Here is a 25,337-nt window from a genome sequence, read left to right on the forward strand (position 1 = left end):
CCTGGAAGGATAATGGAAACCCATGAAATTAATAGACACTCACTAACCTTCATAAAGCCTGAAATAAACACACTTGATCTCCTAGATCCAGGAAGTATTGGGATACCATATTTGATCCCTGAATTAACAAAACAGAAAACATGTTTCATGCACATAATATTTTTTATTGTGTAAAACCCTCCATCCAGGTTTTTATATAAGATTTTCTTGCAAACTCCATTACATAAATATAGTATTAAAGATATTACAGAGAGAAAACATCACATGGCACTCAGTTTAAACTTCCTGTAACAGCCAGTCAAGTTTCCACTTCAGAAGTATTTGAGATGTTTACAACATTGTTATTTTAATATACCTTGAATTCTGATCTTTTATGTGGATTCTTAATCCAGAGCCAGTTTTAATATCCTCAAATGCATTGCAATTTCTACATTTTAAAAGTCAAAATGTGCAGGAAAACATATAATCTGCCTATTAAGCAAAAATAAACTAACAAAAAAAAAAAGTGATAGGTATTTTTCCAAAACAGCTATCCCTGGTTTCCTTTTAGACACAGGGAGCTCATTAATTATGCTTTTAATGCTAGTTTTCTTGATTCAGTGGAAAAAAAAAAACTTAGAAAAATAGGTGCTATGTAGAGAGAATGTTTATACTGCTCAAAAAGGTAGTTAACCCTTTTCTGTAATGCACGTTCAAAATGCCCATTTCAGCTTGGTCTTAATGCCAGCCACAAACAAAATTATGAGTTACTGTTGCTTATTCTTACTGATGATCTCAAGGAACTGAGTCAACTGCTAGTGAGTGCCAGCACATGGGAACATCTTGTTCATGGAAACGTCTTACAGCCAGGCCAGACAGAGCAAAATATATCCAATGTTATGGTGGGAAGCCACAAGGGATTATTTGAAGCCAGTAGATTGCTTTCCTTTCTTAAAGTGCTAAAACAGCATGCCCCAGAGCATGTTCCAGAGGGTCTCACCTGAAATGCTATGTCCAAGGAATGTCACCTACAAGGAAGCAGCTAGAGCTGCACCTGTTTCAAAAGGCAGCAGCATGGAAAGTCCCTCCGCTCAGTAAAGATGAGTGCATGGTGAGCTTCTGTAGAAGGACACTAGTTCTGGCAAGCAATCAGTTCTTCTCAGGGAGGTGACTATTAGAAGAAGAAAAAAGTCAGCCTTTGTGGGAGACTTCTCTTCACTGAAACATAACCTAAAAAAAATTTGGGCTCACCTTGTCGGTGATAGTCTTTTGGAAAACATTTGGGTAAAAGGGTATTAATACAGCCTAACTAGGTAAAGGGTAAGTAGGTATTTTTTTTCATTACAGAAAGGAAGTAGACAATATTGAACCTGTTGACAAACAGTGTGATAAAGATTTTGACCTTCAGTAAATCTATAATAAGCAATGTGTAAGGAATCATTTCTCCAGTTTTCTATTGTCACTGTTTTGCATAGTGAGTACAGAACTTCTTTTAATATGTTGCTTATCCAGGAAAGCAAATAAAATGAAATATTTTTTTATTATAATACCTTTTCAGCTGCCCATCGATTGTCTTTTTCTAGCTAAACAGAAGGCAGAAATAATTTATCACAAAATCCTTTGCCCCTGCATGTAAGACTGATCACATCAAAACAGAATGCAAAACCTGACATGATGTCAACTTGAAGTGAGTTGTTCACAAGCACAAAATCCCTAGTACTAAGTCAGTTAAGCAGCTCAGGTTCATGTTAAAGGGATCTGCACACCACATTCTGAATTTCTCTTCTTCCGTCTGGAAAATTCACCTCCTGCTAGTCTATAGAGAGCATGCTTTTTGTCATGTAAAGAGACATAGGCACTGCACCTGCCTACTGCATCAGCAACATCTCTAGATAAGCCACGTGTAGTGAAAACAATTATTTCGTTATAGAGTCTCTTCACTGTTTCTGCTGTATGCTTGGGAAAAAATAAAAACCTCTACAACAAAATGCACTTTAATGATATGACAGAATATTTTTTTCTTAATTGTGTCTGTAAGAAGATTTTACAGAAGTATCCAGAACAATCACTGGCAAACAGCAAAAAATCTGGAAAAAAATATTTCATACTCAAAAAAGGACTACATCTTTTCCTACCAAGTACATTAAACTGTCTTAATTTGGAACACATTTCTTCCTGGGTTAACTTTTTTTGATGTGATAGAAATTAGATCCTAAGTTGTGTCCTAAGTCAGTGTGTGAGTGCTTAGCATCTCTGAAAGCCAGGTCATTCCCCTTAATATCCTTTAGACACTGTTTTCTGAGACTGTTCTCCTAAGTAATTCCTGCTTGAATGCTTATGAGAGTAGAACAGAGAAGGGATTCTATTTCCATCACTGTAAAGCATCCCTAGAGGAACTGAAATGTTGCCTGTATCCACTGAGCATATTTTGATGTTTGTAATATGCCCTGGTGTATGCTGGAAGACGCAGAAGAAGCTATTACTGAGGCAAAAGTTCCTCTGGGTCTTTGCTGCATATATATAGCTTTGGTAAACTTTCAAACCTTGTCGCTTCTAATGGTTTAAAACATTCCCTGGAGGGCATATATTGATGTAGGTATACTCAGGTGGGAATAGCTTCAAAAAGGCTAACCGTTCCGCTATTGCTCTGTCCTAAGTCCAAAATCATTAATGTGATAGGTAGGAGAGTTTGAACAGTTACTTCACACTTTCTGTGACATAAAAGCACCTTTCTTTGCTCAAAGGAGGAGGGGGATTATGCAGCATCAGAGCTCTGTATGAGGTGAAAGCAATGTCAAGACATATATGATCAAAAACAATTCAGCAGATGTGTTTGAGATTTTTTTATCAAAATACTTTTAGAATTTATTATTATTAGTCATTAAAAAAAAAAGTTCTCAGCAAAATCTAACTGGAAATTTCAAAATACAGAGAAAAAGACCACACAGCTTTGAAGGCACAGCAACTTATTGCTATATATTTCTCATCAAAAGCCTTTCAGCTACCACTCGATGTCATTCCCACTGCTTCACTATGTTGAAGTGACTTTGAATATCTTCGATCTGTGAAGGACACCAAACATAACACCAGAAAATTCTCTATTTCTTCAGTTCTCCAGCTACCAGGCAATTATACAAATAGTGGAGAATGGCAACCCCAAGCCTGCTGGAGTTTTGGAGGAGAGAGTTTTTTAAAAAAACCGAAACCTGCTTGCTTCTCTGAATGACTGAGTACAGAATCCATGCATTTTGCAATGAATTTATAAAGCAACACCTGAGAAAATGAGGCATGTGTGTGCATAGATGTTGCAACACATATACGGAGAAGGATTTGGAAAACAAGTACTTAGAAACAGTATATTAGTAAGAATGCCCAGGATTCTTTTTTGTCCTAGATTTCTCATCAGAATGTAAGTTTACCTTGTTATTCCCTTTCCAGCTACGATGCTATTGCATGACCCAGCACACATGGCTCCAATTCTACACCCATCTTTGAGGAAAGCATGTTACTCTCCCTTCCAAGTGGTGCAAAGCTAAAAATAAAAATAAAATAGATAAATTATACTTCAGCCCAATCAGATTTTAAACATGGAAGCTTAAAGTTACTTTTGGGAATGTAAGAGTTGTGGATCTTACAGTTCACCTGGCACAAAATGCCTGTGGTGTATAAGATGCATAAACAATGACAGGTACATGTGAAGAGGGAAAGTGGGATGGTTAAATGAGAATACATGTAGCAACTAGGTACAAAAAATATGACCAAGAGAGGCCATGATTCCCCACCCAACAAGTTAAAGGGGAAACTAAACAAGATAAGAGCATGGAAGAGAAAGCATATTATTTTTTATATCACTTTTTGATTCATAGTTCCAAGAATATACCACAGTTTCCAAATAAAGAAAATGAACTTTTGATGATTGAAGTATCTTAAGAGGAATTTCTGGAACACATCAATAAATAAAAGATCAATGTATCTCAGGATTGGGATATTGTTTATTCAAGACTCACAAAGCAATTTGAGATTAATCAAAGAAATCCACAATTATGCAGTTTCCCATTGAAATCTGTTAGTATACTGAACCACATAGGACAGCAGTGATCTTTGTGTACCTCCTGAGAGAGGCTGAGAAAGAATTCAGCTCCACACACATATTACTGCAGGACTAATTGAGTAGCCAATTAAAAGCAAAAGTGGATCAAAGTTAGAAGCCTTAATGCCCTGTATATGTCTTTAACCTATTAGTATTCTTTTGGCATGTTAACAAATAGCAGATAAGAAAGAACTGGCAGATACAGATTTTCTGGACTTCCAAAGGGCCTTTGAGAATGCTTCCCACATTAGGCTATTAGAGGAACTAAGTAATCACAGGATGAGAAGTAAAGCATTGTCATTGACTAGAAATCAACTACAAAAAGCAGAACACGGAAGAGAGTGCATTTATTAGTGGTCCCTGCTCCATGTGGCTAAGGTTAACAGCAGGGTGCCCTCAGGTCCTTTGGAAAGGATGAAAGTGTTTAATCTATTTATTAATCATCTGGAAATGTTACTAACAATAAGATGGAAATGTTTACAATGGACACAACAAGTCTTAGGTTAATTAAGGCCAAAACAGGTCAAGGAGCTTTTAGGTTGCTTAAAAGAGCTCAGTGAAAGGGGAAACAATGGCAGATGGAATGCAGCACTACCAAGCCTAATAGAAGCACAGAGAAAGAACCATATGAAATACTTCATGTAGAATTAGAAAAGCCAGTATGACCACTGAAGGGGAGTAAGACCCTCTTGATATGCACAGATCAATGAAAATACTTCTTTGACACTAATCACAATCTAAAACAAAGATATTGTTGAGAAAGAGAAAAAAAAGAGAAGAGTACTGACATAAAGGTCACAAAGGCTGAGGTTTATTTTTTAGGGGTGAAGCCTGGCACCTTTAAATGAAGAGGTTAAAAAGACATGCGTAAGTAAAGTTAAATCAAAAATTAAGTAAATTATATAATTACTTAACTCTCTTTATAAAACTAAGAATTTGGCAAAACTGAAAATAGCATATTTAAAACAGACAATTTTTTTTCATTATTATTTAAATTAAAGATATTGAACTCCTCATTTGATGTTGCCAAGTTGAAAGGTAACACCATTTTAATGAAGGATTTTGATTTTTCTGTGGATTTATACATAAAAGTTCCTCACAGTACACTGCTCAGTACAGCAAGCCATAATCAAACCAACACAAGCAAGAAATGAAAAGTCCAGCTACCTCTGCAGTTACCATCTTCTATTTCATGGGCACTCACCTTATTCCTATCCCAACTTTTATACATCATCAGCTGCAGGTCTTCACTAATGGATACTCCCATTTTATTCCCCCTTTCAGAAAACTGTCCTTCTTAGTTTAGAATATTACTGCATCAAAGACCCACAGCCAAACTTATCAGGAGAGGCTGGTTTGGTAGAGAGCTTAAGGAGGGGAAAAGAGAAAAGGCTGGGTGGTGACGAACAATAAAGGGAAAAGGATAGCTATATCCTAAAAGATGTTTCCAATTGTCGTCTTTACCACTCGTGGGCACAAGCTGGAAATATGTTTAGGACAATCCTGGTTGCATCAAACCAGGAAGTGTGGCCATTACCAGTGTCCTTTAGATAATTAAAGCAACAGTAATGTGTGTAACAGTGTCTCCCAGAAGCAGCTGCTAACAGCAAAGTTTTAATGAATGAAGACTTGATACAGCCTTTTTTTTGCCAAGAATCACAGGTAACACACACATTGTAATGTGTCAGAGATGTAGGATATTCTCGTATTACAGAAGATGCAGAGACGCTCGTTTATATGGACAATATACAAATAAAATCCTTCTCTGTCAAACAAGAAAGTGCATTTAAATGCCGTCATCAGTCAGTGCCATTAATACACCCCAAAAACTGTATGTGAAAGGAGCAAATAGGCAACATATCCCTCTACTAGTGTTTCAATATATTCAAAATTATATTTTCCTGGGTTTGATTACTAGTTTAGCTATACCTCTTTAATATAATTCTTATAAATATGACCATCTACTTCTACCCTAACCTCCACTTCAATCTAACACTTTGCCACTAGATATGTATATATAAAAAATTCAGAAGAGCTACACAAAAAAATCAGTAAGAACTATAGAAGCAAAAATCTTTATTCGTTTATTAAAAAGAACCAACAGATTTAACACATGAAACAGCAAGAACCAGATTTTAATGAAACTTCGGTGAAGTTACTACACATTTAGAGAAAACTAAAATTTCGAACACTATTCTAAGTACCTTTGAAAGTGGAATTTATCTCTAACAGTAAGATACCCCTTCAGGTATTAAAATATATCAATAGAAAAAAATATGGAAAATTATTTTATTGAATCTTAAGCATGATAAATTGACTATCGCCTAATATGAATTAAGAAGAAGCTTCACAAACTGACAATTTTCTGGTCTGGTGTAAAATTCATTTTACCTTCCGAGCTTATTCCCAGAGCAGATCACTGAGCAGTGTAGTATGTCAGTTCCTACAGCCTGCTTGCCAAAAAACACACTCTTTTTTAGTTTTGTGATTCTTCAGTATCAGCTCCTTCAGGCTTCAGGGTAAAGCAACATGAGTATAACCTGAGATACATTTGACTGAAGTCTTCTGTGAATATGTTTTCTGTCTACTTCTATGTTGACCTCAGCTAAACATCTGCAGTTTTGGCTGTCTGCCACTCTGCTTTTCCTGCTGGCTGGGCAATGTCTTATCTCTGTAGTATGGTCTCCCTTGCAGTTCCTGGTCAGGTCAGTAACATCTGGTGGTGCAGAAAGTGATGATCACCTGGCAGGTATTCCCCTCATGTTTTGATCAATTACACACATTGATACTATTTCAGCCAATTATTTCTTTATCCATTCTTGCTAGGTCAGTATATCACTTTTCTTGCCTCCTTTTAACCCTGCTCAGGTTTCAAGCCGGAGAAAAGGTAAGAAAGCTTCCTGATGGTTACCAAAGGTTAAAAACTTTTTAAAACCCCACAGATTTTCAGGAACATTGTTACTATTAGAATATGACCTCTAGAAGAACTGATTTTCTTCCTACAATTGCATTAAATTTATTTAAAACCAACTCAATACATGGCATGATTTTTCAGGGCTCAAAAGCAATTACTGGGTATATTATAATAAAAATACCTAAATAATAAAAACCTGGAATGGTAGTAGTTCCCTGTATACTAACAGTAAATGTTCTATCAGCAGAGAAATATTCTTCCAATGTCCTATTTTCTTATGAACTGAAGAATACTTTCTAATCATTCAAAGAAAAAGATTTACTCTGTGAAGAAAAATAATGTCAATCCATAACATAGACACACCTTTGTCTTTCATGCTGAAAAAATCCAAAAGAAATTAAGTCTTCTCATAGAAATTGAAATACTTAAAAAAGAAAATCAGCTTCTTAGGCTTTCCTGCTTTACTAATTGTCAGTTCAGTGGCTACCTAAAATCTAGCCTGAACACTGAATCATAGTATTTTTTTTTTTTTTTAGCAAGAAACAAGAAAATAGATTAGAACCTAGTGAGGGCAGTATTATATGAAGCCAGGACGGACTAGTTTTACTGCTGCCAATTTCCCTCACAATTTTTTTTTCCTTTTCATGATTATTTAGATATTTTTTCACCATTCTAAAACTAAAAACTCCAGAATTGCCATAAAGAAGCACTGACAGTTCTGTTCAGCCTTATGTCCATGTGCTGGGGAGGTGCTGTGAAATCCATGGTGAGGACACAGGCAGACCCAAAATACAGCAGAGCTGCAGTGGTTCTGCTGCACAGAGGCTTGGCAGATGCAGGAAAAGCACAGAGCAGAAATCTGCATCACCTTCATAGGCATGCCAACAGAAGATAAAAGAAAAAAAATTTAGAAAGGATAATACACAATCACTACTGCCATGATTATGTAGAGCCAGGTGCAGTGAATCATTTCAGCAGTTTGGCTCAGGGCCTTGAGATGCAGTCCTAAAGAAATTGCTGAGATACTTTAGAAATTATCTCCAGGTTGAATTTCAGCCTCTTTAACTATAACTGTATGAATATTAACAAGGAGTGTGGCTCTGAGGAGACTCTGTAAACTGAAACTGTGCCTAGAGCGTGGTATGCATACTACACGTGTTTTGTTGGCTTTATTTTGGGCTACTCTGGTTCTTTTTAGGGACTGCACATCCTTTAGTTCCTGCAGCTCTTTATAGGTGCACTTCTTGGGTACCTGTATGCCTTTGCTTTCAGCAGACAGCAATCCAGTTTGTGTGGTGAATCAAGGGGTGCAGGAAGAGTGGAAGAGGGCATGAGTGGGAAGTTTCCGAAGCACACCACAGACCTCAACTGAAATGCTGATGGAGACAACCTGAGGGCAGCTGCCTGTGCTGCCCAGTGTGTACAGACTATTAAGAAATAAATAGTTGCCTTTTAACACTATTAAGATACAAAGTCAAGAACAGAGTGTGAAGCAGGACCAGCCCTTTGAGCAGTATCACAGTCGCATTTCATGGTGTACCTGCACGCTATGGACTCCTCCACTGCTGAATTACCGTAATATTTGAGCTCCTCGGTAGTGCCTTTACTTGTAGGGAAAAACAACAAAACCTCTAAAGGGTTTCAGGTCTTTTGCTTCTCTTTTGAACATATCACAATATCATTTCAAACATCTCTGTATTGATATATACTTTGCTCTGTACTCAGTAGAACAATTTTAAAGGAACCAACCAAAAAAAAGCTTACTGGCATTCACAGCTATCACATTCCTTCCTATGAGCTACTGGTCTTCCAGGTCTTCGCTACCAGTTAAGATTTTGGTCAAACTCTGAGATGCAAATATTTTATGTAAGCTGCAAAACATATCTTCTTCTCCTGCAGTTCTAAACAACTATAAAAAAAGAAAAAAATCTTTTCCATCCCAAACTTCTATTGGCTGTCTTCAAATCAGTATATTAAAAACTATTGAGCACAAAACTGAAAAGCCATGCTGTAAATATTTACTTCCATACCATAATTTAAAGAAGACTGTTTCTGTAGCAATTAGAAAGAAACAAAACACCAGAAAATTAAAAAAAAAAAAAAACTTTTAAAGAAATATTTTGGAAGCCACTGTAATTCACGCTTATATTGCACAAGGTAGCATAATTTTACCCTTTAAAATATTTCAGGAAAAAATACGAATAATCACATTATACAGCAGTAATAAAAACCTGATCTCCCAGATAATCACAGTGATCAAAATATGCTGGTCTTTAAAAAAAAACCCACACATAAGCAGAACAATAAACTTTGATGTAATGTACAAATAGAGAAACAGAAACAAAAATAATCTGAAATATTCCACATAGGGTCTCTACAAATGAATTTGTGAAGACCAATGTGAGAGAGGGTTAGTAGGCACCCCAACAATAGATGCATATTTGAATACACATACTTTTACTGTGGAATCTTTCTGAAGTATTGATGAAATAAAGAAAATCCCCTAAGTAATTTACACTTCCACACAGAAAACAAGCAAATCCTGAAAAAGAAGAAGACAATTTAGAAACAATTGTTACATTTTTCTGTGCTTTTTAAATTTCCAGAATTTGTGACTTTTCAGATTTCCATAAGACTCTGCTGCAGGACTGTCCTAGCCTCTCTAGAATGCTTGATCCTACATCAATAATTTCTTTGTTCCTCTTTCTTTAAGACATATACATATACATACACACACATATATATATAAATACACACACACACATACATACATACATACATACATACACATGTGTGTATCAAACCTGCAATTTTTTATTTGACTCTTGTTAAAAATTGCCACCTTTTTTATGAGTGTTGAAGTATACTGCAGAGCAAAACTTCCATTACCTGATCAATTCTTAACTCACACTAAAATTTTAACTGGTTTTATGCCAGCATAAATACAAAGTGTCTTTGCACCAATCAAAGCATCTTCTCTGGATTTAAACTAGCAATGCTACTGATCATCATCTCTCCTTTTAACCCTGGTGGATGACCTATACTCTTGGCTGGAAAAGGCAAATACTTTTGCTTTGTTTTCTTCAAGGTTTTCCTCTCCCTGGATAACTGAAAAACTTAAGCTCATAATATTTTTCTACAGTAGTGCCTGAAAAATCAATAGAATAAGAGAACACAATCAAGACCAAGTACAACAACAAAGGAAAGGGAAAAAAACATCAATCTAACAACAATAACAAATTAGTAATGTCAGTCAAAGACAGGAAAATGAGCATTTAAAGCACTCTAAATATTGTTTTCTGTAGCAAGGTGTGTAAAGTAAATCTGTCTGAGTCAAACTGTCCTTCTGAATTCATATATTTGTGTTTTAAACGTATCGTGTTTCTCCTCTCAACACAGCATTATGTTCAAGCAAAGCCATTTATTTCAATGGAGTTAGTCCTGGTTTATGTCACTGTGGATTGCTGACTAAAGAAAATTGGCCTATATTTACAAATGAAAATAAAATAATATTTTACATTCTTATCTGTCATATAGAGATTGGTTTGCAGTACATTTACACTGTTCTGGTCCCAGGAATCAATCTCAGTACCTTGATTTTAAAAAGCTGATGTAACATCAGTGATTTAATTTCATTAATATAGTGAGGTTGCAACAAAAAAATGTGCATTTATAAGATTCAGCTTTAACAATTATGAGATTCAAATAGAGACAAAAGAAACCATAATGTACTTCTAACTGAATTGGAATATAGAACAGGAAGTCTCATTTCCTGAACTCCAGTGCTATACTATATTTTGTTAGCTAAACTCAGCTTATAATGGGGTCATTTCCCCAAGGATTGTTACATCAGAAAGCATAAATGAAAAAAAATCTAAAAACAAAAACCAAAAATTGCTTCTGCTTTCAATATAATTTGGGTAAAATTTCAAATGTACCTTGCTCAGAAACTCCTACTTTTCATAATACTGGTCCAAGTTCTGTCAGGTTCTCTGTAGAAATATTATATCAAGACTTTAACTCCAGAGCAGAACAGGACTGGAAACGAACATCTCTCATCTCTGGATGCAACAAGAATTTTAAAAGCCATCCCAGGGGAGCTTGGCTATGTTTTTGACTTGCTTTCCTTTTTAAAGTGCAGAACCTCAAGCCAGTGGAATCTAATCCTCATATATCCTCAGCCCTGGCCCTGCTCCAGGGCAGAGCTTCTAAGTTCCAGGCAGGCAGCATGTGCTGGGGCATCCCCACTCACAGGATGCTGTGAGCTTCCCATACTTGTTCCCATCTGCAAAAAAAGCTTACCTGTAATAAAAGCTGACCAGTCTCTCATTAAAGCACTGTACCACGATATTTACAGTTTGAACATAGTATGAATGGAAAAACATTAAAGGATGGATTTATAACTCTAGAGTTATAAAATTTGCAATATCCCAAAATAGATGCATTTGGGATACTTTACTAAATAATAAAAAAGGCTGGTAAAATGAGGTTCTAATGACATGGATATTTTTCCACTGATTACACTGATTTCCTGGCTTCTACATGGCTAGAATCAGTACAGACACATCCCACTGAGAAACCACCAGAAACTTGCTTAAAGAGTCTACTAACAATCAGTATTCTAAATAGATGTTACAGTAATACTTCTCTTCAAACACTTCAGAGATTTTAATCTTTACCAAAGCATGGATTTGGGATTCTGTGTAGATGTTTTTATTATAAAGATTACAATTGACATACATAATTTTATAGACATCGTTTTGATAATATATGCCAGAACTTATAGTTCTCTTGTATTTTAAAAATAATTTGCTTTTGAAGCATGATGTGCTATATCAGTTGTCACCACAGTCAGTTACATAGCAAGTTGCAAGTTGTTCAATACACAGGAATTGCTTGCTTCTAGCTATGTCCCCATTATCCTGAAGCCCTTCTATATAGAAATCCAATTTCACCAAATATATAGGAAGGCAATGTTAAGAGTATTCATACAAAATTTGCATGCAATTTTTGAGGGTGTATTTTCAAATATATATACTTGTATTATTTAGTCTCAATATAAATAGACTAAAAAACAAATTGGACTTTTCATTTGCTAGAATTTAATGAACAACATTTTGTTGTTCTGCAAGCTGGGTTTTATTTTAAAGAACATCTGTTATTTTAATCCAGTGTGTGTGTATAAAAATACAAAAATTTGTCTCAGCAGAGATGATTTTAGTGTCTTTGAAAATGTTACTTTAACAGTGAAAAAATACCCCTCTAAATGAAGTTATGCTAGTAAAATATTATATTTTCTTGATGCATGAGCACAATAAATCAACTAATATGAGTTAAGAATATACTTTTCACTCTAGCAAAAGGTTTTCCATCTGGTATACTGTTCATCATGAAAAATAAGTTTATATGAATAAATTTTTGTATTTATCATCTTACATTTAGCTATTACTACGCACAGAGGTCTCTTAGATATGTCATTAAATTAATATAGATTTTTAAGGTATTTCAGAGTTGCTCAAGTTCTCCCTTGAAATCCAAGTATTTACCTAAATAGATATCTCATACAATTTTTATTTTTTTTTGAGAAGAACCTGTAAGTGTAACCCCCTAAATACAGAGAACAAGGAAACCAATGTAGAGCAATGATCAGCAAATCATCATTTAGCAAACTCTGGAAACTCTTTTATTCTCCTAAAAGAATGAATAAAATGAGAAAAATATTTTTTCTAAGTATCTCATCTTTTCCCTATCTGCTTAATAAAGAATGCCCTCTGATTCTGGATTGCTAATATCTTTAAAATGTAATAAAGATGCTTCATTACGATGCTTAAAAGAGATGAAGTCTGTTGACAGGCTCAAGATACCATTTACATAAGTGTTCAGGCAAATTGAAGGCAACATCTAATCTAACATGCAGAGGATCAACAAGAATTAAACATGCATTTAAAAAGCACTCTAGATATCATACTTCCTCCATGGAAAATATCTTCTAAAAACTGCAATATATTCACATTCCAAATGCAAACATAACACAATTTTGGTTTTTCCCCTTTTAAAAATTTTATAATGATGTATTTGAAAATATAAAGCTTTAATAATGAAATTCCCTAAATCACAACATTTAAAAAATCATTAAAATGCCAATAACATACAACAAAAATGAAAATTTGGACCTTTTTTAAAATTTTTGATCTGTCTGGTACCATTTCCTTCTAATTTTGCTGAAATAATTTAAAACATCCGCAATGACTTCCAAGCTTCTGAGAACTTCTAAAAACCTAGACTGAAACATATTGTTTTCTGGTAAGTTCAGATCATCTTTGCTATTCTTTTTAATAATGAGGTTTACTTCTACAGATGAAGCATCTCAATCAGCTCTCAGAATCAATATATTTTAAAGGTGAACATTTCCATCGGGTTCTCAAAGACACTTCAAAGAACCAAAATATTCATCTATAACTGCTGAAGTTTGTCACTTCAGCATTTATCATCCCCATTCATCCCAACAATATTGTTGCATTCAATCAGTGCTTCAAAGGGTCATACCAGATTGTTCCATAAAGGCTTTAGGCCAATCTTATATCAAACTCAGCTTTCAACACATGTCTATGTTCTGATGAAGGAGAGGAGACAAGATGAGATGAAGAGTGGGAGAGTATCAAGAGCTTCACTTCAGAGTCACTTACATTATGGCCTATTCTTTTTGTCTGGGAGCTAGTTGGATACAGTTCTTCAGTGGGCATGTTCTAGAGGAGAAATCCACGTATTTCATATACCTACCCTGTTTGTGAACAAGGTGAATTCACAAATCCAAAAAGAAATCTGGTCTTTATTTTTCTAACATATCTCCAAATTAATCAAATCTCTCTACAAGCCAGAATATGTCTTCAGTGCCTCACTGCATTTGTATTCATCTAACTGATTGATGCTATTAAGGAAATCAAGCTCACACACATTCTCACTTAGAGATGTTTGCTCTACAGTTCTGACAAGAGAAAAGCACAGTGAAAAGTACATAGAAAAGTACAGTATGCTTACTGTAGTGAAGTGGCATAAATGTGTTTCTTGAGGAAGTTTGGGTAGTCTTGGGAGTTTCCTCTGATTTGGACTAAGGGAAGAAATTCTCACACATAGACACTCCATCCTCCACCACCCGCCCCCGCCAAAAAAAACCAAAAAAACCTCCTTGTAAAGAGAGAAGGGGGTATAAGAGAAACAATCTACCTGCAAAAACATCTATTAAGAAGATGACCTACAATTGCTATTATCTAGTTTCTCAACAGAAATAACAACTGGAAAAGTCATCTGTAGAATATTTTGGTCTTCTCTCAAAAAAAATAGTGATGAAAATGCAGTTATGTCATACAAGGCCCTTTCCCATTCTCATCCCTAAGAAGCAGATTACATAGCTCACACATTCTTCAGCAACAGAATATAGATACCATAGAAATGAAATAGACTTGTGATTTCACTAGATTGGTGTAGGACAGCACAAGTAGCAGGATTTTACAAACTTTTTCACAGTTAAATTTTGCATATGAACATTATTTCAACCAAACAATTTTTAAACCAAAATCCCTTTCTTAGGATTTATCTAAGGTCACCCACTGAGGTCAACAGTGGGTGAAAGTGTTTGTATCCAATATAAAATTACAGTATGTCCTCTTTAGAGACAACAGACATAAAGTAAGTATTTTAGGGCATAATCCATCTGACCTGATTTAGATATCCACTTCATTGTGAATGGACTTAGACTCTAGAATTACCTGTGTATCTCCACTGGCTACAAAGAGAATCTAAACTTTTTTATTTTTTGTGAATATCCATAATGGATATCTAGCTTTTTTTTTCTTTTTTGTCATTTGGATTACTATATTTTTCTATCTTCTGGGGTGTTATGACTGATATTTATCAAAAATTAATACTTAAGAATTCAGCTTCTAAGTTATTTTTTTGCCTTTTAGGCAATTCACAGAACTAAATACATTATGTGTCTTAGTGCAAGGCTGAAGTTATAAATTACTAAGTATAGACCAAATGATTTTTAGGCAGGATAAGTGATAGAACTATAATTTGCATTTTGATTACTATCTTTCCCAGAAGAACCTGAAATGAAGAAGCAAGATTGCCACAGTCTCTGCAAGGTGCATGTGAAGCACACTGCTTGATGTAAAGAGAACAAGTGAACCAAGTGAAATTGAGGGCAGAGCCATGAGGTCCAAAACTATATGACATTAATACCATGAAACATTAAATGGTGGTTACTGGATTCAGGCGGAATCCACTTCAGTTACTCTGTGCTAGTAATCTGCAGTCCCTTTTTTAACTAAATCAGAAATGATGTACCCATTGACACTATGAATGGGACCAGTATCGCAGCGATCAACTAGACGCAAATTTTTAAAGTTAGATGGGGTTAACACACTTCTGGAAAGAGCATCCTGGGGAATTTCTCTTTTAGGAGTGAAGAAATCTGACCCCAATCCAGTAAAATATTTAAGCAATTGATTGACCACAAGCATGTGCATAGTCTTCCCTGAGTGTAGTACCATTCATCTAGCTCAAAATAGGAGACTGAGACAGACTGCTGTATCAGGATTTTAGGCCAAAATCCCTTAGCACATTGTCAAAGTTGCTTCTTGTATTATACCAATACTACAAGAAGAATTATACTAAATTCATACACATATTTGTCTTAAATTAGTTCTGAAAAATAATTCAACATTTACTTTAAAAAAAAAAAAATCACCCAAACAAATAACATCAAAAACCATAAAAATGTGGAAAAACCAATTTACACAGTCATATTAGTTTCATATCATTTCATACCAAAGTTTTAAAAAGTGTAAACATTTAGGTGTTATGTATTTTTTTTAATACAGCATAGTATTCATTTTTTAAAAGAGTTTTAAAATAAATAATTATGTTTCAAGAGATTCAGAAAAGGCACTAGTTCAGTAATTAATATGGGGATTTTTCTTGTTTGTATTAGACCACAAGTACAGAGCTTCAAGGTTTAATTTGTATAGGTGTCTTCTGATTAGCTTAGGTATCACTCTTGCATAGAACTATCATTGTACAAATATGTGATTAAAATGTGCAACTGAAATATCTAACTTTGTGGCAGATGCTGCTCTATGTGATCTTTTGTAACTGAAGGGTTCTTTTATCATTTGAGCTTTTGGGTTTGTATTTCTCATCTGCTCTTTTCTGCCAGTTTAACAGAGATTTTAAATCAAAACCTAATTAGACTACATATGCTGTTTAGGAAAAAGATCTTAGGAAAGTAATGATTCATATAGGCTTTGATATTTCCAGATAACATCTAAGAAGAAATGTGATTTTAATTGTTTTAAATAACTTCCAATCACCCTCTTACTCAAATAAAGTAGTTGAGCACAGTTCTTTGATTAAAAAAAAAAATTCTTCAGTAACAGAAATGTCAAGTCTATATTCCTATCAACTATACCATCTATGCTTAATGATGAAAGCCTTTATTAACAGACATTTTTCAGCTAAGTACTATTATAACTCAGATATTCTATGACATATTTTTTATACCAATACCACAATTCTCAAATCAGGAGTTATCCAGTGATACTTATTTCCTGAAAAACAAAACCTGTGTGTACATGTTGAGCACCTACAATGTCAGCCAAAGTTTGCTTTTTAGCAATGTTGATATAAGAAAAGCTGATACATTTTTATTTTTTCTCTTTGATATTCCACAAGGGAAAATTAGTTATTTTAATGTTGTTTTAATTATAATGCATTTACCTGAATTATACATTTCAATATTTTAACTAGTGCTAAGAAAGCCCACATTTTACATACTCTCAACTTGCACTAGGTTAATGAAATCTGTGTCAAAAATGACGACTGGTATCTTGTTCAAACATTAATAAACACATTTGCCAGGAAAGCCCTGGCCTCTAACACTTACTCACAAAGACGTAAGCTACATTTAAAAAAATAAATAAATAAAAATCTTTACATTTTTATGTCCTACTTTATTTGACCCAGTTCTTAATCAGAAGTAGCCAGAATTTTCTTTTATTCCACAGAGCGATTGCCTGCTGCCTTAAGAATAAAAGCTTGAGTATTTCCCCTGATAGAAGGCTGACAAGTCATAATGAGGAACTGTGTCTTCCAACGTCAAGCCAATACAGTTTCTGCTAATTGACTGAATATTGTGGTGTGACATGCTGCATATAAAATTGATTTTCTGGAAACCAAGAAATTATACATATTTCCAAGAAAAAAATCTGCAAATATTACCACAAATTTATAATAGGCAATAATAAGATTTCAAAAACTTTTTTTAAAAAATGTGAATTAAATTTCAAACAGAAAAGTAGAAGTGCAAATCCAAATTTCCAGTTACTGTGTAACTTAAGTGATTCAGTAAAGCACAGCAATTTGTTTCACCATCTAGCTGAATATGTAATAAATTAAAATATTTTTCTTATATTTACTGTTTAGCCATTACTAATATGTGACTATCAAGACAAGGAAAGAATATATAGAGACATCAGACTTTAGGAAGAGTTTATAAGAAATTAATTGAAGACAGATTTATAGCAAGACAACACTGACATCCCAAGTTCTAAACAACACGTAAAGTTTACTGACATACAAACAATATAAAAGGCATACGCATTTTCATTGATACTGTCAAAAATAGTTTTCTAAATGTTAAAAATTGTCAGCATTCTCTATAAAATTTTCAAAAACCCCAATGCAACTCAGTAAAAACTTAATGGTAAGACCTTATTTACAGGACAGCACACTTAAAAAAAACCAATCCCAAAAATCCCTGAGCATACTTATATATTAAAACTGAAACTCACCATATAGAATAGCTACATGTGATCTCTAAGTCAAACAACTCCTGACTACAAACTTCTGCATATAAATATAAAGAAATTAATTTAAAGTATTCTTCAGAGACCAGGAGACATGTAGTGGAAGACAGAATATTTTGGAAGTATAGTTCATCTTCTGGTTTCAGATAAATGAATGAAAACATAAAGTCTGGGGTTTACACTCGTGCATCGAAGGCATTTTTGATATGTACTATTTGTACATATAGGAAAGGCATAACATCATGGAAAGGCATAACATCATAACATTCACACTTTACTGCGAGAACTGACTGAGTTGAGGATGGTGTATGGTGTTGGGAAGAGTTGGGGAAGGGAGAAGCAACACCAAATTGTAAGTTTATGCTTGACTGTTTTTCAGAGTAAATTTTATTATTTTTCATTATCAGCTATAATTGGTCAACTGGATGAAAATCTCACTTTTTCTATGAACAAAGCTGCCCTTCCAAGAATGCTGAAGACATATTAAATACAAACAGGCTAGTTAACAACCCTTTCATCGTATTGAGCCAAGGCTTACATACATGGTTATTAAGTAAAGGCAGTACTTTTACCACTTTGTTTAAAAGAAAAAGCAGGTCACCACACAAACCATGGCACCCACCAAATAATGTGTGTAACCTATAGCACATAGCTAGATGTCAGGATATTTTCTATACTGATGCTTTATCTAAGAATTAGCTAAATATCCAACATGCAAAAAATTAATATTTACTTACACATCCCCCCCCACACACAAAAATAATGTACTGATTGAGTTTCATAACCAAAGTATACATAGAACACCAGAAAGCCCAGAAAAATATTGCACCAGCCACAAAGTATTCTAGTTTCAAGTTTCACCTCTACACTCTTCAGGGCAGCCCATGCACAAGCACACGAACACACACACGACAGACTTCTGGACATGCCGTCCACTTGGCTCTCGCAGCCATCAGCACGAATCAAAAGGCTCCAGAGGGACCCAGAAGCCCCAAATCAGGGCACGGGGGCAGGGAGCGGCATCTCCGCTGCCTGGCCACTGGGCTGTGTGCACGCTACCTTGCAGGACCTTGGACAGCGATCTCCTGGTCCTCCCAGTGCAGCGCAGACCAGCTCAGCTTAGCTCAGCCTAGCCCAGCCCAGCTCAGCCCAACCCCGCGGCTCGCCCCACTGCACTCCCCACCCGCACTGCCCACCAGATTCCCCGGAGAAAGGGAAAACAGACTAAGTTGCACCCATGGTTTGTTTTTTTATTTGTTTCCCCTACTGAAATATCTTTCATTTTTAACACAGATTGGTTGGCCAAATTCTCAAAACATAAAGCAGTATCATCTGGCACTCAGAACCACAGAAATGTAGGTCACAGCCATTTGTCTAGTTCATTGAAGTTTCACACAACCATTTTAATGTCAACAACTTTTTCTCTATCATTAAAAAGGTATTTCTCCTCATTGGGTGTGTGAAGGGAAAACCGTTAAACAGCATAAATTTGCCGTTCTACTCATTTTAAACACCTTTTACACCCTGGTATTCTGTAGATCAACTGAACACTTTGTGGTAAAGTTCAGTCAAACCAAACTGTGATTTAAAAAATCACTTAAAACATGTAAATGCTGATTGTTTGACAGCATGGAATAGTAATTCAATCTCTAATTATACAGCTACAGAAATGACAAAGATTTCCTACAGCAAGGGATATCTTTTTACATTTGATAACTACTTTACTTATCCAATTCACTCTGGAAATAAAACATGTTTACATTATCAGTAACGGAGTACATAGCATATATAAATAAGTGTGTGCACACACAGTTTGCAATCTAAAAACAGTTGAGTCAACACTTCTGGTAAGTCTACTTTACTTTTGTCAGGTTTAGAAAGAAAAAATAAATACAGCAACTTTCCTACTTTATCCAATCAGATAGCAGGTTATTTCCGCTTCTGGGGAGACTCTGGATTCATTTTTGTGGCAAATATATGTGCAAATTTTACAAAGTTTTTGGCAAATGGGATTTTTTAGGCATAGGCTGTTACCATGAAATTATTTCAGAAGGCTCTGCTGAAGTTGCAGAGGACAGAGGTACTGCCAGGCCTCCCATTTAGAGCAGTGATTCGCTTGCTCTGTTGTGTTCCACTGCTAAAGCAGAACTTGGTTCAGACTGTTTAGTGCTACAGCAGTTGAGATAATCTAGTTCAGGGCAGAAATATTAACCTCCTACCAAGTACTCCAACAGGGGAAAAAAGCATGCAGTTAGCTATTTTAGGCACTGAGGACAACTCTTTTCTTCTGCCCTGTGTTGAGAGATAGGCCAACTAATCTTGTGCAAAAGTAAAGAGAAGGCAACAACTACAAGAACCAAAGTGGGATCCTCTGCTTTCTAGCAAAAGAAAAGAAAAACCAGCCATCACCAGTAGCACCAAAGGAAACAGCCGCAGCTTATCGAAACGTTGTCACCATCACTTCCCAACCAAGGGCCACTGCGGTGCCCGTCATCAGACACTCTAGTCCTCCAGCTTTCCCCAGCTCCACAGATTTTGCCAGAGCGCCTGAAAACACTGTTCCGCTCCCGAGGAGGCCCGGCGCCGCACCGCTCTGCCGCCGTCCAGCCCCTCCAGCCCCGGGGCCAAACTCCCGACGGAACCCACCCGGAGGCTCGGTGCGCTCCCCTGGCCCGGGAGGGACGATGGCCCGGCCCCGGGCCACCGCGGCCACCTGCCCCCGAGGGCCGGCGGCCAGGGCAGCGCCGTGGGGCAGCCCCGACCCCGCTCGCCGCTCCGAGCCCCGCTCATTGTCATGCAGACCCTGTCGCTGCCTGCCGCCAAGTCGCATCCCAGCCCGCTGGAAGCCGGCAGCCGAACCGGCAGCCGATCGCATATTCATGAGAAGGGGGAAATCCAGCGCTACGCTCCCAGGGGACCGAGGATCACTTCTTTTTTGTGTTTTCTCAAGCTTCCCCCTCTCTCTTCCTCTGTGTCTATAACGCGCTGAGGGCATCCCGGCCGATACCCTCCGCAGCATCGCCTGCAGCGGGAGAACCGCGGCCGCGGCGCCAGGGGCACAGACCGAGGCGGGCACCACAGGGTCCACGGCAGCCACAACAGCCGAGGGACGCACGCCAGCCCGACAGCCACGGACAGGAAACACAGCAGGGGCTCCTACCTTACAATCCTCAGGACACGATTTCACCGAGTACTCATCCGACTGTAAATATTTCTGGAGCATAACCTCAAACTCTTCGTATTTCTCCTGAGCGTGCTGGTCGTAGCGCTGGTAAGCCTGGACGCACTGGCTGCAGGAGCCTTCCCCCTTCAGCACCACATCCAGACTGCAGTTCAAAGTGTCCGGATTGGACAACCCGGCGAACAACTCCCAAAGTGTGTAGGAATTACAAAAGGAAAGGTAAAAATCCGTCAGGTCCCAGCCGGGCGCCGGGCTCTGCCCCGTGCCCCGCGGCCGCCCCGACCCCCCTCGCCGCCGGCACACCGCCTCCGCGTCGCCCACGCTGAAGCACTGCCCGGACGAGGAGCCCGGAGGGGGGCACGTCTCCAGGGGCCTGGCGGTGGAGTTCCCCAGGAAAGCAGCCTTGCCGTGCCGGGGCTCGGTGCCGTTGGTGCGGCTGCCGCGGCTGCCGCCGCCGCTGCTGCCGGGGGAGGGCGGGAGGGAGGGCGAGGGGGGGGCGAGGAGCCGGGGCGCGGGGGGCGCCGGCTCCCCCATGCCCGCCAGCAGCTCCGGCTCCGCGGGCTCCGGCTTCTCGGGCGGCGGCTGCTCCTTCTCTCCGGTCCCCGTGAATTTGGCCTCGGCGCAGAACCACAAGTGATCAGAGAGCAGGACCGTGAAAAACAAGAGCGATGCCAGGGACAGTCGCCATTTCTGAGCCCTCTCTGAATCCGTGAAGGGTTTCTCGTTCTCCCGGGGTGCGAACCAGATTTTTAAGCCGTCATCATACTGCCGACTACACATCCAAGCACCCCTGGTCATATTTTGGGAACGCACAGCCCTGGCCGACTCCACCGTGAGGGCTCCTTTGCCAGTGTCACCACAATATGCATTGACTTAAAAGATTGGGGGGATTTTCTTGCCTGCCTTTCCTTCTCTCGCTCGCTTGCTCTTCCTCTCTCTCCCACTCTCCCCCTTCTTTCTTTCTTCCTCTTTTTCCTTTCTTTCTCTTTTTCTTTCTTTCTTCTTTCTTCTTTTTCTTCCTCCGAGATGTTGGTTTTCGCCGGCGGCTCTGCCTTGGTCTCACCACACGAAACAGCCCCAGTCCATCCAACGCGGAGTGCCGTGGAGAAGATAAGAGCAATAACGCAGAGAGAGGAGGAGGAGGGAGAGGAGATGGTGGTGGTGGTGGTGGTGGTGGTGGTAGTGGTGGTGATAGTTGGTGGCGGCGGGGCTGCGCGACTGGTCCTCTCCCCCTCTCACCCAGGCATGGTCAGATCGCAGCTCCCCATCTCCCTCCTGAGAAAAGCCCACTGCCCCCGGACAACCGCATGCCGCGTCCCCCGCTGCCGACGGACGGCTACGGGAGGGCTCCTCGCCTCCTCTTCCTCCCTGCCGCCGCTGCTCCTCTTCCTCAGCCCCGAGCCGCGGCACAGATGCCTGCACCGCTGTCTCAGTCTCTTTCTTCTTTCCCCGCTCCGCTCTGACAGGAGAGACGCTGCTGCAGGGCTCCCGGAGCGCTGCCGAGGATGCTGAAGAGGAGGAGGAGGAAGAGGAAGAGGAGGAGGAGGCTGCCGGGGCCGCCGCCGCTGCTGGTGACAATGGGCTGCGGCTGCCGCCGCTGCTGCCGCCGGGCGCGGTGTCCCCGGGCGCACGGGGCGGAACTGCCTGGCTGGGGGCCCCCGATGGGCACAGGCATCTTGGGCCCCTGGGCTAAGTTGCCGCCATCTTCGTCCTGGAGAAACACTTTTTTGGGGGGAGCTCTGCCTTTTGCGTCATCTCCTCCCGCGCCGAGATCGCTCTATCCTGGCGCATTGGCAGCAGCAGCAACTCTGCCTCCTCCTGCCTGAGGAGGAGGAGGTGGGAGATGCACTGGGGACCACATGGACCCTCCAAAGGGCTTCCTCGATGCAACTCTTTCTACTCATCTCACCGAAGGGACTGCTCAGTACTACTGTCCAGCCCTCTCTCCTTCAGGGTCTCCTTCCCTTTGTGGCCATGAAACACCACGTCCAAGTAGGATGGTGGCTGGAGAGGTCTGTCTCCGTGTCTGTCCTTGTCACAGCAAATCACAAATGGCATACACATGCTCTGCATCCTGACCAGTTTTGGCCACACAGTAAAATGCCAAAACACAGTTGCCTGTCTCTCAGTCAGAGAGATGTAAAACAAAATGACCATAAACCCCAAGCTGTTTCCCCTAGAGAAATTTTGCAAAATTCTGGTTCAGCCCATGAGCTGGATAAATACTGCCTGTCTGTGTGTTTCCCTGTTCAGATATCACTGTTTAGAGAAAAAGACAGAGAGGCCAGGCTTAGCCCTCCTTCTAGAATGATGAAATCACCTAGGATGATGATGATCTCCACTTGGACCCAAGGCAGAGATTCAAACACCTTCTGTCTCCAACCATCAAGGTCTCTCACTTAAATAAACATACTCTTTGGACACTTCAAAGTGTCTCTCACTCTTTTCTTCTGGCTCACTTGTGCACCTTAATGCAATAGCAACAGAAAAACTTGGATCCCACACATAAGACAAGAGAAGGTGCCAATTAGAGGTTGAAGTTTAACAGACAAAGACCTGGTGTTCACCTTGAGACATCAAGTATGCTATCTGGCCATAGGATAACCAAGACGTGTATTTAATTTCTCCATTGAACTGGAAGAAGGTTTAGAAACCATATTTTTCCTTGTTCCAGAGACTTTCTCTATCGTCAGGTACTGATAATTGCCCTTGGCAAAGGTGCACAATATATCACAAAAGGTGGCTGTGCCCCATTTTTTGGTTAAAGGAAGCCTTTTTCCTAACAAGCATGGTCTGTAAAATAATACAGCTTGCTGGTGGTTCTTGAATCCAGCTTCAAAAAGTGTAGTGAGAAAAGACCTGAGACAACCATGTCACAGGAAAACAAAACTTGTACCTTGTCTGACTACACCTGTCATTAACAGAAGGGTGATCTTACCAAGGAATGCTCTGGAATTTCTATCACTGAGCAATAAATCAAGGCTAGATGTCTTTCAAAAGGAGGTGGTAAACCTCAAACAGAAGATGCAGACCTGAGGTATGAATTGCTGAGTGAAGTTCCATGCCCTGTGTTATGCTGGGGGTCAAAGAGCATTATCATAATGGTCTCACGTGGCCTTAAAAAATTTATGAGTCAAATACTACAGCAAGGAGAAGTTATTTATGGATTTTATTTTGATAAAGTATTTAAAGACACTGTGTTTATTAAGTGTTAATATTGTAAAGAAAGGTCTACAGTACTCAAATCAGAATGTGTCTTTGCAATTTTCAATCAATCAGCTCACACTGTCTGCTAATGTTACATTATTAATTTTGGTCTTGGACCTTTGATTGAAATGATTTGATATACTGGGTTTTGTACTGAATTTGATTTTGTAATGCCTTTTGTTTTGGGACAGGGCTGTGACCAAGTTTTTAAAAAGCATTCAGGGCAACTTTGCTACTCTAAGATGTAACATCATCTGTTTAATTACCTTTTGCTAGTTTGATTATATGTTTCTTGTTAGAATAAAAGGACTGAAGCAGAAATACAGGACAAAAAAAGAAAAAAAGAAAAAAAGAAAAAAAGAAAAAAGAAAACCCAAATGAAACCAAAAACAACTGGGATAAGCAAATTCCTGTCATCAGGTGTGAGATTTTCAAAATGAGCTCTACTAAGATGTGTGGCAGTGACTTAGTGACAGTGACAGTAAATATTTTGTGTTTGACAGACAAATTTGAGGTGAAGAAAGTTGGCTTTGGAGTCCATACCTGGCAAAGAGGTTTAATTTATATAATTCTTTTTTTTTTTTTTTTTTTTTTGGTGTTGTTTCCTTTTTGTCCCATTGGGGAAAAAAGAGGATAATAGGCAATTTTGCAATGCACAATGAAATTGAAAAAGTTCTTTATCTCCATGGTGAAACTTCAAGAATTGGTTGTTAAAAATGTGTTGGTATTCAGATCTCCTTTGAAACTTAATATAAAAATGAATTCCTAAGTCTTTGCTCCTCTGCTTACACTTGTCTAAGATCAAAGCAAATATACTTGAAATCAGTTAGCTAGTATGGTTTAGATATACTCGGCTGCTCAAAAAAATCCATTTTCATGTCACGTAATATTTTCACACATTTCCCAACTTCCGTATGGAAAAATAGAGGGAGAGTTCTTTTTCAACACCTAGAAATAAACTATAACCATGCATTTGGTATTTTCAAAATGAGCATGTGCTTGCTTTTCCAGTGGCAGTTTTCTGTAACGGAGAACATGTCACATAAAACTGTTGTTTTGCCTTTTGTGTTTCACCCAAAGCCCCATTCCCTCTCCACCTTG

The 25,337-nt window shown here is 38.5% G+C and overlaps 1 protein-coding gene across 1 annotated transcript in view; it reads right to left on the minus strand.

Moving 5' to 3' along the window:
* The window catches only part of NALF1 (NALCN channel auxiliary factor 1), a 465,536-nt gene extending 441,958 nt beyond the window's left edge, over positions 1 to 23,578 (minus strand). The window contains exon 1 of the mRNA XM_033052999.2: positions 21,009 to 23,578. Within this exon, the coding sequence (XP_032908890.1) occupies positions 21,009 to 21,827 (819 nt within the window). The 5' untranslated portion in view covers positions 21,828 to 23,578. The remainder of the gene's footprint in view (positions 1 to 21,008) is intronic.
* Between the last annotated feature and the right edge of the window lie 1,759 nt (positions 23,579 to 25,337).

Source organism: Catharus ustulatus, chromosome 2 (assembly GCF_009819885.2).
Source record: "Catharus ustulatus isolate bCatUst1 chromosome 2, bCatUst1.pri.v2, whole genome shotgun sequence".
NCBI lineage: Eukaryota > Metazoa > Chordata > Aves > Passeriformes > Turdidae > Catharus > Catharus ustulatus.